Raw genomic sequence first — 14,754 nt, forward strand, 5'->3', positions numbered from 1 at the left:
GAGTTTGTTTAAAAGTAAAATACTATGGAAGCGTCAAGAAAACAATACAACAACCTATTTTCATATAAGACCATTTAAAAGTGGTAAGTAAAAGTGAATGTAATAAATCTCACAACTGACAAGTAATTTTTTATTTAGAATTTCAATACATGCTGATTGAACCTCAAAAGAAGAAGAAAATACAGGAAGATGTCCAGTTTATAAATCAGGATAGGAATCTAGGTTTCTTGTGATAGTTTCTCAACGTCACTATAATCAAAGGAAGCAGTACTGAAAAGACTACGATAACGATAACAAACAAGTAAAAAATATCCCAGTAAGGTATTATGCACACCATCACAATAATATAGGTTACCGCCAAGCCAAAAAGTGAGACTTGCAGTTCTGACTGCAAAGGAAATCCTATTGTAAGGAAATTTATGGCGTGGAGGGATACGAAAAATCCGAGGGAGTTGAAAACCAAGAACAAGCCATAGAGCATTGGACCCCTGGTAGCCATCACTGACTGTCCTGCGAAATGCCGCAGGGGCACTACTAATATGCCATCATAACTAGTACTGTTGTTATTGTCGTCAGGCAAGTAAGTGTCCTGCCATAAGCCTCCTGGTGGATTGAAACCTGCTTGATAAGTTGCTGTTGCAATTAGAATGGCTATCACAAGAAGGGTGTCTCTTACATTTCCTGGACAATCTTTGGTTTTATTGTACTTGAAGAAATCCTGAAGCTTCTTAACATTAGATCGACGCCCATCGTCCCTTGTTTGTTCTTCAAGCATTTAAAATCACCAACTCTTTTATTTTATATATTTTCAAATAACTATTTTTGTTAAACAGTTGATTTTTGTTAACTTTCAGGACCAAAAGTGCACACTTCAAATAATTAAAGGTTAAATGAACATAGTGTCACGCCCCGAGCCTACACCCTGGGCGGGACTGGCACTCGAGAATCATTGCTGGCCCCAAGAGAACCCTTGGCCTGGCTTATTTACTCAGCGGAAGACTTAACTTATCAAAGATAACTCATAAAAACTTAGAATAGCTATAACAAGAAGGGTGTCTCTTACTTTTCCTGGACAATCTTTGGTTTTATTGTACTTGAAGAAATCCTGAAGCTTCTTAGAATTAGATCGAGGCCCATCGTCCCTTGTTGGTTCTCTGCTGGATTGTTCATTTGATGGATCTTGAACTGGAACAACCCAAGATTGTGGCAAACCTTCTTGTTGCGAAGTTTGCAAGTGTTCAGCAGATACAGCACCAGATGTTCTTAGAATTTCCTCAATATCTCTATCTCCAGATTCCTTAAGTAGTACTTCCAAAGGTGTAAGGCCTCCTTTGTTCAAAGAATTCACGTCAATAGTGCCTTTAGCAACAAAATTTTCGTCAAGTAATAGATCAACAACCTGGATGATCATTTCTCTTATCTGTTATTGAAATTTAAAAGTTGATATGATGAGATAAAAGAGGCATAGTAATGAAGATACTTACCTCGAATTGCTTAGTTGACATAGCAAGATGCAAAACAGTGTTTCCTTGAATATCCTTGTTGTTTAAAAGACCATACTTGTTAAATTCCTTGAGATTCTCAAGTAATAATTTGAAAGCTTCAAACTGATGATTCTTGACAGCTAAATGAAGACAAGTCTCGCCACGAGCAGTCACTTCTGCTGCAGAGTTTGGAGAAGCCACAAGAAGCTCCTTTATAACATGTTTTCTGCCTTTGATTACTGCGTAGTGAAGGGGAATTCTTCTGTCCTTCCCTTTGAGAAGGCATAGATTACGGTCAACCTTCAATAGCTCCTTCACAATCTCTATATCTCCATTTGCTGAGGCAATATGCAAAGGGCTGAAACCATCCTGGTTTACTTCTCTTGCAAATTCGGGCCTCAGATGAATGATCTCCTTAGCAAACTCAAGATGGAGACTCAAACAAGCAATATGCAGAGGAGTTTCATTACTACCTGCTAATGAAACTGTGCTGAGCAGAAAAGGGACTTCTTTGATCAAGCTTTGCAAGTAATGAACATCTCCTTTCTGAGCAGCCTCCCTCAGCCTTCTGTCCATCGATTCTACCAACGAATTATGCAATTTTTTTATTTTAGTTTCTTTCATCAAGTTGTGCTCAGCAGATAGGAATATCTCAGCTCTGAAAATCTCAAATTCAACTCTTTTAGAAAGGAGTTCAGTTTGACTTGTTTAGGATGAGAGTTTTCTTCTTGAATTAGCAAATCTCATGTTTATTAAATAGTAAGACAAATGTTAGTTATCAATAAGTCACTCTCTTTCGATATTTTAAGTTCAATATGTCAAGCAAATTATGGTGAAAAAGTCAATAAAATGTATATAATTGTTGTGCTAAAATCATACCTAATTGAGTTGTAGTTTATTTAATTAGACATTTGGAGATTTATGTATTTCTTAATAGTGTATTTAGATATGTAAGCAATTCAAAGTCAATGTAATGTTAATTGTTGTGCTAAAATCATCTGAACCTTTGTTGAATGGATCAATTAATTCAGAACATGACATGTATATAAATAATTTGCTCTTATCTTGTTCAAATAGTGATTATGAATTATAAAGGTTATGTTTAATAAAGCTAGTATGTCAATTCATTGAAATAAAATTGAGGATTAAGTTGAATTGTCAGGAAAGCATATTAATGGCATTTGATAGTAAAATTGATCATAGGTACTGAGTAACTTCGTCCACACAGACTTAGAAATGGGAAGAAACCACTTAACATTTTTTGACTCTCTAGAGTTTTGGTCTCCCTTGACTTTCCCTCACTTTATTGATCACTATGCTACACCTTTGGACGGGTCTATTGGCAACTGCAGTCAATACTTGAATTGAGGTAATCCTAATATTAAGGTGGTTAGCAAATTCAAAGTTAATGATAATCATATCATCATATTATACTAAAAGTGGGAAGAATGTTAGGCAAAAGTTAGATTACCATTTTGTCGCTATATCAAATACAAATACTATTAATCATCTAATAAATTGTTAATTAAATATTAAATAGTAAATTTTAGTTACTACAATGGAGAGTTACACATTAAGCCAATATCAAATTCTTTCTGTTACAATTTATTCATGTTGTATGGTGAATTAATATTAAATTGTTATAAGTAATTATTATCAAGAAGACAAAAAGATTCCTAATTATATTGTTCAATGAATTACATGTGAAGACCAAAGGTTACATAATTAAGTAGGAAATTGATGTGCCTCTTTTATTGTTTTTCCTTTCATCTCCCCTCACCTAAGGTTTTCCTATTTAAAGTCACCTAGAAAGGGAAATGAATTTACAAATCTCATATCTGATCTTCTTACTAAAGTATGTTAATGTCAATTCTCTTTATAAATTAAGATCCATTTTTTCATCTTTGGTATATCATTTCTTTCTTCTTTTTTGATTTTCTTTCTAGTCATAGTCATAGACCGCAGAAGAAAAGTTGTCATCAATCTTTGTAGAACTGTTAAGGGCAATAACATTATTGTTGTATTTGGATCGAAGACGTTATGATTGATTGATTGATTGTAAAGAATGTTTGGAAGGAAATAATACTTTCTTTAATCATGTTGTATGAATTACAACAAAATAATGAATTATTTGTACTATTTTATGTAAAGTGCTTATAATGATGATCATTTGTAAGTGATTTTTGTATTAGTTTTAAATGTTCTTTTATAATGTATTCTTTTCTTATTCTTTTTTAGTTAAAAATGTTCTCTGCTTATATAAAGAAATTTGTGTCTAGATTACAATTAAATAGATATTACATATTTAGACTTTATATAATTATTGGCGTGGAACATGTACAATATTATATTTCTTATTTCCAAATGAAATTAAAAATTATCTCAATGAAAGATTAGATATTTTATTATATGCCAGATCATTTGTGTTTTACATGGATAATATGAAATATTTGGCAGATATGTTGAATGACTATACATGCATTTATATAATCATCTCATGAACTAGTATATTGCATCTTTAATTAATAATAAAGAGATCTAAAAGTATTAAGTTCATTATCAATGATCGATTTAGATAACTATTTTAATTTTCAAACAAACACTCCTACTCTAACAATTATCTGTTTAACACTAATTGGTAAAAATTGTTCCTATATCCACCATCATTTATACTTTCTAGTGCAACATATATCCTATAAATACTTAACATTTACAAGTCAAATATTATAATAAAATGTCTAAGGACTTATGAGGAGCCCGATTATCATATACTATAAGGGGTCGTTTGGTACAAAACTTAATAACACAAGGATTAGTAATGCAGGGATTAATAATGCAGGAACTAGTTGTGCAGGGATTAGTAATGCAGAGTTTATTTTTATCAAGTGTTGGGTTCATTGTTTCCCACCTCATCTTATGTTTGGATTGAAACTCTTTAAAAATCTTCTTTCCAATTATACCTTTTTGAATTATTATGTAATTGGGTTAAGGTAGATAATTACCGAACAATATTTATTTTTTATGGCCTTCTAACTAGCTATGAGAAGAACAATTTTGTTGTCATATTTGCTATTTTTTCACTTGAATTATTTGAGGATATAATTGTCATCTTAATAAATTGTTCACTCACAAAATGTCAATTTTCAATTTTAAAAAGATAAACAATCTACTTTTAAAATCAAAAAGAGGGTCAACAAATGGAAAAATTGAATAAACCATTTACATTTACACATAAAAATTGCAAGTTATAGTTTAAATATGTATGTAATTTTTAAAAAATTTCAAAATACAAATAATTAGAAAACCACACAAATATATATATATATATATAATACATTTAATTAAGATCACAAACGTCATGTAGTGATATATTTGCCTTTTAATTAGTAAATGTTAAATAACTCACATTTCATATTTGTATTGGATTTATTTAGTAACAAACAACTCTCTCTAATAATTTGTAAGCTAATTTAATTAAATAAATTTACTAGTGCAAATGTAAAACATAAAATGATGAAAAGATACAAAATAATTAAAATGATTCTAGGTTTCCTGCAACTGTTTATCAACATCATTGAAATGACGGGAAACAGTCCTAAAAAGACTGTGTTAAGGATAAGAAAAAAGAAACGAAGTTCCCGGTAAGGTAGTATGGAAAGTATCACAGTATCATAGGTTATCCCTAAGGCAAAAAGTGAGACTTGCAGTTCTAATTGCAAAGGAAATCCGTCTGTAAGGAAATTTATCCCGTTGAGGGATACAAAAAATCCGAGGGAGTTGAAAAGCAAGAACAAGCCATTGCCAACAGGATTGCTGGTAGCCATCACTGACTGTCCTGCGAAATGCCGCAGGGGCACTACTACTATGCCATCATAACTGGTACTGTTGTTATTGTCGTCAGGCCAGTAAGTGTCCTGCCATACGCCTCCTGGTGGATTGAAACCTGCTTGATAAGTTGCTGTTGCAATTAGAATGGTTATCACAAGAATAGTGTCTCTTACTTTTCCTGGACAATCTCTGGTTTTATTGTACTTGAAGAAATCATGAAGCTTCTTAACATTAGATCGAGGCCCATCGTCCCTTGTTTGTTCTCTGCTGGATTGTTGATCTTGAACTGGAACAACCAAAACTTGCAAGTTTTCAGCAGATAAAGCACCAGATGCTCTTAGAATTTCCTCAATATCTCTATCTCCACATTCCTCTAATAGTACCTCCAAAGGTGTAAGGCCTTTCTTGTTCAAAGAATTCACCTCAATTGTGCCCTTAGATACAACATTCTCATCCAGCAACATATCAACAACCTGAATGAATATATCATTGAAAGTTAAAAATCAAGATCAAAAGATGAGGCATATATATTTAATGAAAAGATACTTGCCTCGTATTGCTTAGTTGACACAGCAAGATGCAAAACAGTGTTTCCTTGGATATCCTTCTTGTTTAAAAGATCATACTTGAGGTTGTCAAGTAATAACTTGAATGATTCAAACTGATGATTCTTGACAGCTAAATGAAGGCAAGTCTCTCCACGAGCAGTCAATTCTTCTGCTGAGTCTGGAGAAGCCACAAGAAGCTCCTTCATGACATGTCCTCTGCCTTTGGGGGAATTCTTCTGTCCTTCCCCTTGACAAGGCATAGATTACTGTCAACATTCAATAGCTCCTTCACAATCTCTATATCTCCATTTGCTGAGGCAATATGCAAAGGGCTGAAACCATCCTGGTTTACTTCTCTTGCAAATTCTGGCCTCAAATGAATGATCTCCTTAGCAAACTCAAGATGGACACCCGAACAAGCAATATGCAGAGGAGTTTCATTACTACCTGCTAATGAAACTGTGCTGAGCAGAAAAGGAACTTCTTTGATCAAGCTTTGCAAGTGATGAACATCTCCTTTTTGAGCAGCCTCCCACAGCCTTTTGTCCATTAGATCTACCAAAGAATTATGAAATCTTTTAGATGTTTCACCTCTGAATTCAAAAAATCTGGATATAAGAAAAGAAAAGCGAGTGGACTTAGTTGACTTACATATCTTGTGTGTACTACACTATTTGCTTCCTCTTCTTTTCTTCGGTATTTCCTTTTTCATACTGCTTTCAAATGTGATACTCGCAGACAACCAAAGATATTCTAATTTCTAGGCTAGTTTATTATTATATTTTACTGCTTTTACTTGAGTAAAATTAGGAGAAAATATTTAGTAAAGTCATTAAACTTTACTTGTATCAATAAAATCATTCAATTTAAAACTTTCATCTTCAAAAATCACTTAATTTAAAGGTTTTATCTTCAAATATCACTCAACAATATTTATTACTGTATTAAAATAAATTTAAAATCACAAAATAGAATATTTTTTATATCATATAATCATAAACCAAACGAATAAATAATAGTAGTATACTATAGACTTAGACTTTATATATTACTATACCTAACCCACCACTAATTAAGTTTGTCTAAAAACTAATTCCAAGTAGAAAGCAAGTCATTCTTTACTCAGATTAGTACTTTCTACTAAATTACTAATTAAGTTTGTCTAAATTCTGGGTAGAAACCAAGTCGTTGTTTACTCAAATTAATACTTTCTGCTAAATTATTTCTACAAAATATTAATATAATAATCATTACCAAATAATGATGTTAAAGCATGCTGTCAAGTTGAAAATGCAGCGTTGCGTCGATCTTTTGGTAATTTTCAAATAACGTTCTGCAATTTTATGCTTAATTAAAAATTAGTCTTTTGAGAATCTAATTTGTGGGTGGGACGGATATAATAATACATATATTCTATTATTTTATTTATAGAGTTCATAATTACATGACATAAAAAAATATATATGTTATTTGTTATCTAAAATTTATTTTAGTGATGAATGTAGCTGAGTGAATTTTTAAGATAAAAGGTTTAAGTTGAGTTATTTTATTGATACAAATCAAAGTTGAATGACTTTGGTAGATAATTTTTCATAGTTCAATGATCTTTTAAGATATTAACTCCTTTTATTTTAATAAATGTAGAGTTCAAGAAATCAAAATAATATTTCTGTTTGACAACAGTATTTTTTCCCTCATTATACTCTCTCTCTCTCTCTCACTTATATATATATATATATATAATTTTGAAATTTTATTTTAGATAATAGTATTTTGATATAATTTATAAATATTTCTTATACTTTTTCATATATAGTTTTTATCTTTCAAAATATTATTTCAAGTTTAACTTAGAATTTTGAATGGTACAATAAAAGTTATAGATATTAGTAACTCTAATAAAGCTCAAATCAATACTAGTGCTAATACAAAATTAATTCAACCCTAAGAATGACAATAATGTTGAACATTTGGTTCTTTAATCCTACATTGATTTAGACAATTAAAATACATAATCTAATTTTAGTTATTCTTTAATGTTTAGACATATAATTAAAGATTTATTTTAGCATGATTTAGTACCTTTAAATAATAATCACTTCACTATGACTTATTTATTTGCAATATTTGTTTTATGCGATTTCATTACGTATTATTGTTTTGTCGAATATTTTAGTGTCGTCATTCATATAGTTATATTTTCTTAAGAAATACCTTAAATAGTTGTATTTTAGTATGACTAAAGAAATATTTGAAGCACAAGTTAATTACTTATATGTTTGTATAAATACGTTATCAAAAAACTTGAAAAAGCAATAAATTCAAAAAATTCGAGGTTAAAGAACACAAATTTTATTAATTTATTTTGATTTGATTTAGTTTATAAATTTAAGAACTCAACATTAATAATTTTTAATTTAATAATTGAAAAATATAAATCAACCCGATATATATACACCGGTAGTTGAAAATATGTACAATACAATATTTGTTTGGCAAAGCAAATGGAACTTTCACCATACATAAAGTCATCTAAAGTCTTCAAAGGCGCACTAGAATTCTGCCTGTCCCAACGGCAGAGCCGCCTTAACCACTAGGTCATTAAAGTTATTGTTAAGTTTCATATTTTTTGGAGCCTTTTTTTTTAAAAAAAAAAATACATATTATTAAAAAAATTATATTAATTTTTTGAAGAAAAAAACGTGTAAGAGGTTTAATAGATTTTCTTGAAAAATTGTTATTGTTGATATTCTTAAGTATATGTAAATTCTTTTAATTATTATTAAAATTTATTCAATTTTAATATGTCAACTAGAAAATATGATTCCGATTTTATAAAAAGAGAAAAAACTTGAAGAATTAAATAAATCTTAAAAAAGAGCCCTTGATAGATTTTTAACAAATAATAAATATTTCAAATCAAAAAATATTGGAGGATGTTCTTCAAATGAACAAGTCACCAATAGAATTGAGTTAGATGATAAAAATATCCAAGAATAAAATCTAGAAGTTCGTGAAAATGTGACATTGTTCCGATATCAAGAACTCCTAAATAATTTAAATAGTTGCATTCCTAAAAATATACATGATCCAAGTCAATGGAATAATGTAGATACAAAATTGAGAAATCTAGTAGTAGAAAAGAGACCATTTAGAATGACTGATATAAATTTTCCACAAGATAAATACGTACGGCATTTTTCTACAACACGCTATATTCAAAAATTGGTAAACGGAGAAAAGCATGAAAGAAAATGATTAATCTGGATAATTTTTTTTGTTTTTGTTGTAAATTATTTAGCACAACTTCTATTATTTGTAATAGTAAACTAGCTAGTGAAGGTAGTAATGAGTGGAGAAATCTTAGTGTTAAGCTCAAAGTCCATGAAGTAAAGAATGAACATATTATTAATAATATGAGCTCGTGTATTAATTTGGAAATGAGTTTGCATTAAAAAAACAATTGATAAAGTTGTGCAGGAACAAATTGATAGAGATAAAGTGCAGTGGAAAAATGTATTGTCAAGAATTATTGACGTGATCAAAAACTCTTTGAAAAAATAATCTAACATTTAGGAGAATAAATGGAAAGATTTATCAAGAAAGTAACAGAAATTTTTTAAGCCTAATTGAAATGATTAATTAATTTGATCCAGCTATGCAAGAACATATTTGAAGAATAAGCATGACAAAATTTATAGTCATTTCCTTGGACATAATATACAAATAAACTATTAAACTTATTGGAGAGTGAAGTTAAGAATAAAATTATTAAAGAGATTAAAGAAACAAAATATTAAGGTCTTTCTTTAGGGTTTGGCTTTAGGCCCCCGATCTTGTTGAGTCGGCCCTGCCCAACGGCATCGTGCTTCAAACCTAGGGGCAGTGCATATTATGCTTCCCAGCCAAGAAACTAACAATATTTGCACTAGTATTGTTTGTTACAGAATACAGATGTAATGCTCAGTGCCTGAATTCAGACTTGACACAGGTTGGACTTCATTTGAGAGTTTGTTTAATAGTAAAATACTATGGTAGCGTCAAGAAAACAACATGTCAACCTACTTTCATATAAGACCATTTTAAAGCGATAAAAGTAAAAGTGATTGTAATAAATCTCATTAACTGTTTTTGATTTAGAATCTCAACACATCCATCCAGCATTAATTGAAAATATGCACAATTCAACATTTGTTCTGAAAAGCAAAAGGAGCTTTCACTCTTTTAGTCCGATTCTGCTTCTGTGTAAACAATACATAAAGTCAGTCATCAATGGTAGAATTCTGCCTAGTAGTCTGTCCCTATGGCATAGTCATGCTCAAAATTTTGCTTGCCTGGGGAAATATACTCTTTCATATAAGGTTCGCATCTCACTGAACACTTGCGATCCGCTACTCCAATGATCCACTCAGGCAGGGAACCGACCCGCCAACCATTGACCAGATCAATTCCAGGCTACTCTCTACTAAAAGGCAAGTCATAAGATAGGACAGCAAGACAGAACAAAAGTACTTGTGATGTGTCTAACAGAGGTATTTATCATGTATAATATTGTCTTCAGCTAAATAATGACATTATCTGTCTAACAATCAAAGGAAACCAAAACTAACTTGCAGTATTACCGTTGAACAAATTACACGCTACAGCAAAACAGAACCAACAAACCTACAGGCAATACCTATTGTACTGCCCAGAAAGGTTCTCCAAGAAACTAACAATCAAAAAAACAACTTTTTCCAAGAGACACCTTTTTCTAGACACTTGAAAACAATCTTACATGACTTCCACATTAACCTTCAATAATTGATTTCAACTCGTACCATGTCTGTGCCCCCTAGAAAAGTTTTAAAGAGGGGAGGGGGATTAGGCAGGGAGAGGGGAGCATGTTTGATCTTTGGTTATAAAATGAACTGCAACCCATGACACGTTCACAAGGCAATTCACATTTGAAGAGACCCAAATTTCTACTTCCTAAAAACAACAAGAAGCTGAAAAAGCAACTCTTCTCTATAACAGACCCACAAATCACTGCATTTAACAATGTTATTATACCATTCAAATATTATCATATCAAAATGAATTAGGGACCCAAACTCTTTGCATCTTGTAACCAAATTAAATATAGAACATGGTTCATTGGTGCCATTTCTAAAAGTATGATCTTTGAATTCAGCCAAGGCATATAGATAGTACACTAGTATTGTTTGTTACAGAATACATATGTAATGGCTGCGTAGTGACATACATTTAGTAAAAGAACAAGCAGAATCACTCTCGTGGCAAGGCAGAGTCAATCGAAGTGTAATTTTTCCTCAATTACCGCTTCAGGTCAAGTAAATTGCTAACAGATCAAGTCACCGAAGGAACAGTTCCTTTCCCATCTTTGAAGTGGTCGGCACACACCAAAAATGGCTAGCAGGAGACCAAAACAGAACGTAATTTCCAAAGTACAATTGTATTTCTAGCAATGGAGTATTGCAATTTTAAACTCCAGTAAGCAACATCATAATAGACATTGACCAAATTAAACAGGCACTACAGACTACTAACAATGACTCCAATGTCAGAACCCTGCTAGCACAAATTCATAAGAAAAAGATGCTACATCAATGAACTGATAAGTTTCTATTTTAGCATTCTTCTGCTACTCAATTAAATACCAAGATGGAACGGTAAGGCATATTGCAAGCTCACTATATATGGGAAATTAGCTAATCCAGTATGCATTCTGCAATTCAATGCTGCAAAATATTCACCAAAAAAGAAAACTTCATCACACACCTAAGATTAATCTAGCATTCAGGAGTTGGCATTCTCTTGGCCTTCTCATATTTCTTCTCCGATAACGCCTGAGCAAACGCCTCCACAATCCTTTGCTGTGACTCGAGTATCATCTCAGTTCTTTTCATCTCCATTTCCATTCTCATCACTTCCAACTCTCTTGCCGCGTCCATCTTCATCCTCTCCATTCTGACAAATCCATCACCTAATACCTTTATCGCATCCACCATGGGGTCCTCCTTTTTCTTCTCCCCCACTCCTTCACCAACAACCCTTTTCCCCAAATCAGCTTTCTTCACGAACCCATCCCTGAACATCTGACTAGACCCAAAATTTCTAGGGGTTTCAACTCGAGCCTCCTCAAATCTACTATACGGTTTCGCCATTGGAGGAGCTAACCCGGGCATCCCAGGTATCCGGATCCTAAACCCACCTCCTCCATTACTCACAACCCCTTGGAAACTACTCCGATTACCTATATTCACATTTTTACCATACAAATCCCCAACAAGTTTAACGCCATTTTGATGGTAATCTTCTACATCCTCATCAGCTTCATCCTCACTGGGAGGTGGAGAAACAGCATTAGGACCTCTCTCCATCATATCCATACGCTTAAAATGTACCCAAGCAGAGCAATAACGATGAGATCGAGCCCCACCATACGGAGCAGCACGCTGGATTTCAGCACGATAACGTTTCCGAAGCTTCTCCATCTTATGCCGGCTCTGCACAGCGGTCTTCGGGGGATCAACAGGGCAACTAGAACCAACAGCATCAGCAACTTCCTGCCAATGATTAGCCCGTAGATTCCCCTTCCGTAGAGAATACCACTTATCCCTATAAGCATCAATGAGCGCTACTGTCTCCTCATGTGACCAACACGGCGGCGGAAGACGGCGAGAAGCCACCGCAACTGTAACGTTGGATGAGGACAGAATCTGTGATGGGGTGGTAGAGAAATCTTGAGTTGATGGAGATAAAGTCGCCATTGTTGTGGGTGGTATTACAGAATATCAAATCTCTCAAAATCAGTAAACACCCAGAATTAGTTAACCGGTTCAGATTTATAAAGGAAAAAGAGAGGAAGGAAAAGGGCTTGTGGTTGTGGTGGTGGTGGGTGGCGGCGGAGGAAAGCGGAGGCATAATGAAAGAATGTTAGGTTAAAAGGGGGGGAGATCTAGAGAGAGAGAGAAGAGGCCACCGCTAAAGGTGTTAGGGGTGTGTGGGGTGGCTAACGTGCGCGGAGGGCGTAATAATGTTGACCGAGTAGTGCTTGCTGCGTTCGGCGCCCACCGCCCAACAAGGCGTCAGCTGGCAGAGGCGTTTGTGGTGTGGCCTAAAAAGATAGTAAAATTTATGGGCATTTGAGCGTTTCTTGTGGGCGGAGGCGACAACACTTTTCTTCCTGCTTCCTAATTTTCTTTCTTTCTTTATAGTTACGTAATAACATGTTAATGCCTTTAAACTAAAGTTTTTCGGCTATACTTACTATATATAAAATTGAATAAAAATCTCCTCAATTAATAGTTTAATCTAAAATATCTTCTTGATAGTCAATATTTTAAATAAAAATGTCTCTATTATTACTTGGTTGCTAAAAGATGTCCCTATTTTTAATGTCATATAAAACGTTATTTACGACAACAAATCACTTATTTTATAGTCATCAAATTTGTTTATTGACAGTTTTGTTGGTTGGATTTTTATAAATAAAAGAGAAAAGGCTCAAATATGTTATCGAACTTTGAAAAAAAGGTTCATTCATGTCATTCGTTATAAGTTTGGCTCATCCTTGTAATTTCCATTTTAGAAAAGGCTATGATTGTTAATTGAAAATAGTTCTGATTTTGAAAAAAAAATTACGCGTGGTCAATTATAATGCGGTCACATCATTAATTAAATTATTTCTTAAAAGGAAAAGACTCAAATATGTCATCGAACTTTGAGAAAAAAACTTATCTATGTCATTTGTTAAAAGTTTGGTTCATTTATGTTATTTCAGTTAGGACTTAGGCCAGATCTTTAAACTTGTCTCTAAATTTTATTTTGGCACTCCAACTCAACCTTGTTTCATTTTAATCCTTTAACTCCAATTTTTATATTTCATTCAGGCACTTTTAAGTGATGTGGCAGAGTATGTGCATCACACTTTCTCTAAAAGAGTTAAAGACAAAAAAAAATGTTTTTTTCTTTTAAAAAAATAAAAAAATAATAAAAGATTAACCCTTCAACTTTTTTTATATACCATTTAAACACAAAATACTAATTTTATGATTTCTTTATTTCTATATATGCTCTTCAATTTCAATTTTGCATTTTTAAAAATCGACGTTCATCCGTTAGTTATTGTAAAAAAAATAAAAAATTGACGGATGATCATTGATTTTTTATTTTATTTTATTTTTAAAAAAATTAACAATTTCTTTATGAGAGTTTCTCTGTATTTTCGTGTGAAAAATATCCTACGAAAGTGCGTCAATTTTCTTTCTTAAAAAAATTAATGACAACCCAATAAAGTGTGTCGAGTTTTAGCGTTTTTTTTGTAGTGTTAATAATTAGCAATGAACATGATTTTTTTACTCGTATTTAGTTGATGAAAAATTATAAAGCTAGTATTTGAGTTAAATCCAAATAGACTGGATACGAAGAAAAAAAATATGTGGTGTCATTTAATTTAATTAATTGTTTTAAAAAAGAAAAATAACACACTTTCGTCGGTTATTTTTTCACATAATAATGTAAAGAAACTCTAAAAAAATTAAAAAATGATGTTCATCCGTTAATTTTATTTAAAGATATGATGTTGATTTTTAAAATGAAATAGTGGAAATGTTCCTCTTCTCGTACCTTTGAATCCAGAAGTACCAGCTGAGGACCAAGAAACTACTCGACCCCGTACATCTGTAACAGTGACAATGAAGAACATAAATAAAAATAAAGAAATCATAAAATTAGTATTTTGTGTTTAAATAGTATATAAAATAGAGTTGAAGGGTTAAAATAGAACAATGCTAAGATACGGTGTCAAAATAAAAAATGGGGGCAAGTTATAGGAGTTGTGTATGTGTTTTTAAATGGAACATAAAAATTGGAGTTGAGGGTTAAAATGG

At 32.2% G+C, this 14,754-nt stretch overlaps 2 protein-coding genes and 1 pseudogene across 2 annotated transcripts; all 3 read right to left on the reverse strand.

The window, feature by feature from the left end:
- Positions 1-205: 205 nt before the first annotated feature.
- Positions 206-2,108, reverse strand: LOC125820326 (ankyrin repeat-containing protein BDA1-like). Its single transcript, XM_049499769.1, has 3 exons — positions 1,485-2,108; positions 1,030-1,399; positions 206-651 (listed from the first exon to the last, which is right to left on the reverse strand). Exons 1-3 carry the CDS (start codon positions 2,106-2,108, stop codon positions 206-208), a joined length of 1,440 nt encoding a protein of 479 aa, XP_049355726.1.
- Positions 2,109-5,027: 2,919 nt separating this feature from the next.
- LOC125820335 (ankyrin repeat-containing protein BDA1-like) lies at positions 5,028-9,058 on the reverse strand (annotated as a pseudogene).
- Positions 9,059-11,576: 2,518 nt separating this feature from the next.
- On the reverse strand, positions 11,577-12,663 carry LOC125819753 (trihelix transcription factor ASIL2). Its single transcript, XM_049499200.1, has one exon. The coding sequence runs from the start codon at positions 12,631-12,633 to the stop codon at positions 11,653-11,655; it is 981 nt and encodes a 326-aa protein (XP_049355157.1). The 5' UTR covers positions 12,634-12,663; the 3' UTR covers positions 11,577-11,652.
- Positions 12,664-14,754: the final 2,091 nt, after the last annotated feature.

The sequence above is a fragment of the Solanum verrucosum genome, unplaced genomic scaffold (assembly GCF_900185275.1).
Source record: "Solanum verrucosum unplaced genomic scaffold, falcon-dt-bn FXZP01000020.1, whole genome shotgun sequence".
In the NCBI taxonomy this organism is placed as follows: Eukaryota; Viridiplantae; Streptophyta; class Magnoliopsida; order Solanales; family Solanaceae; genus Solanum; species Solanum verrucosum.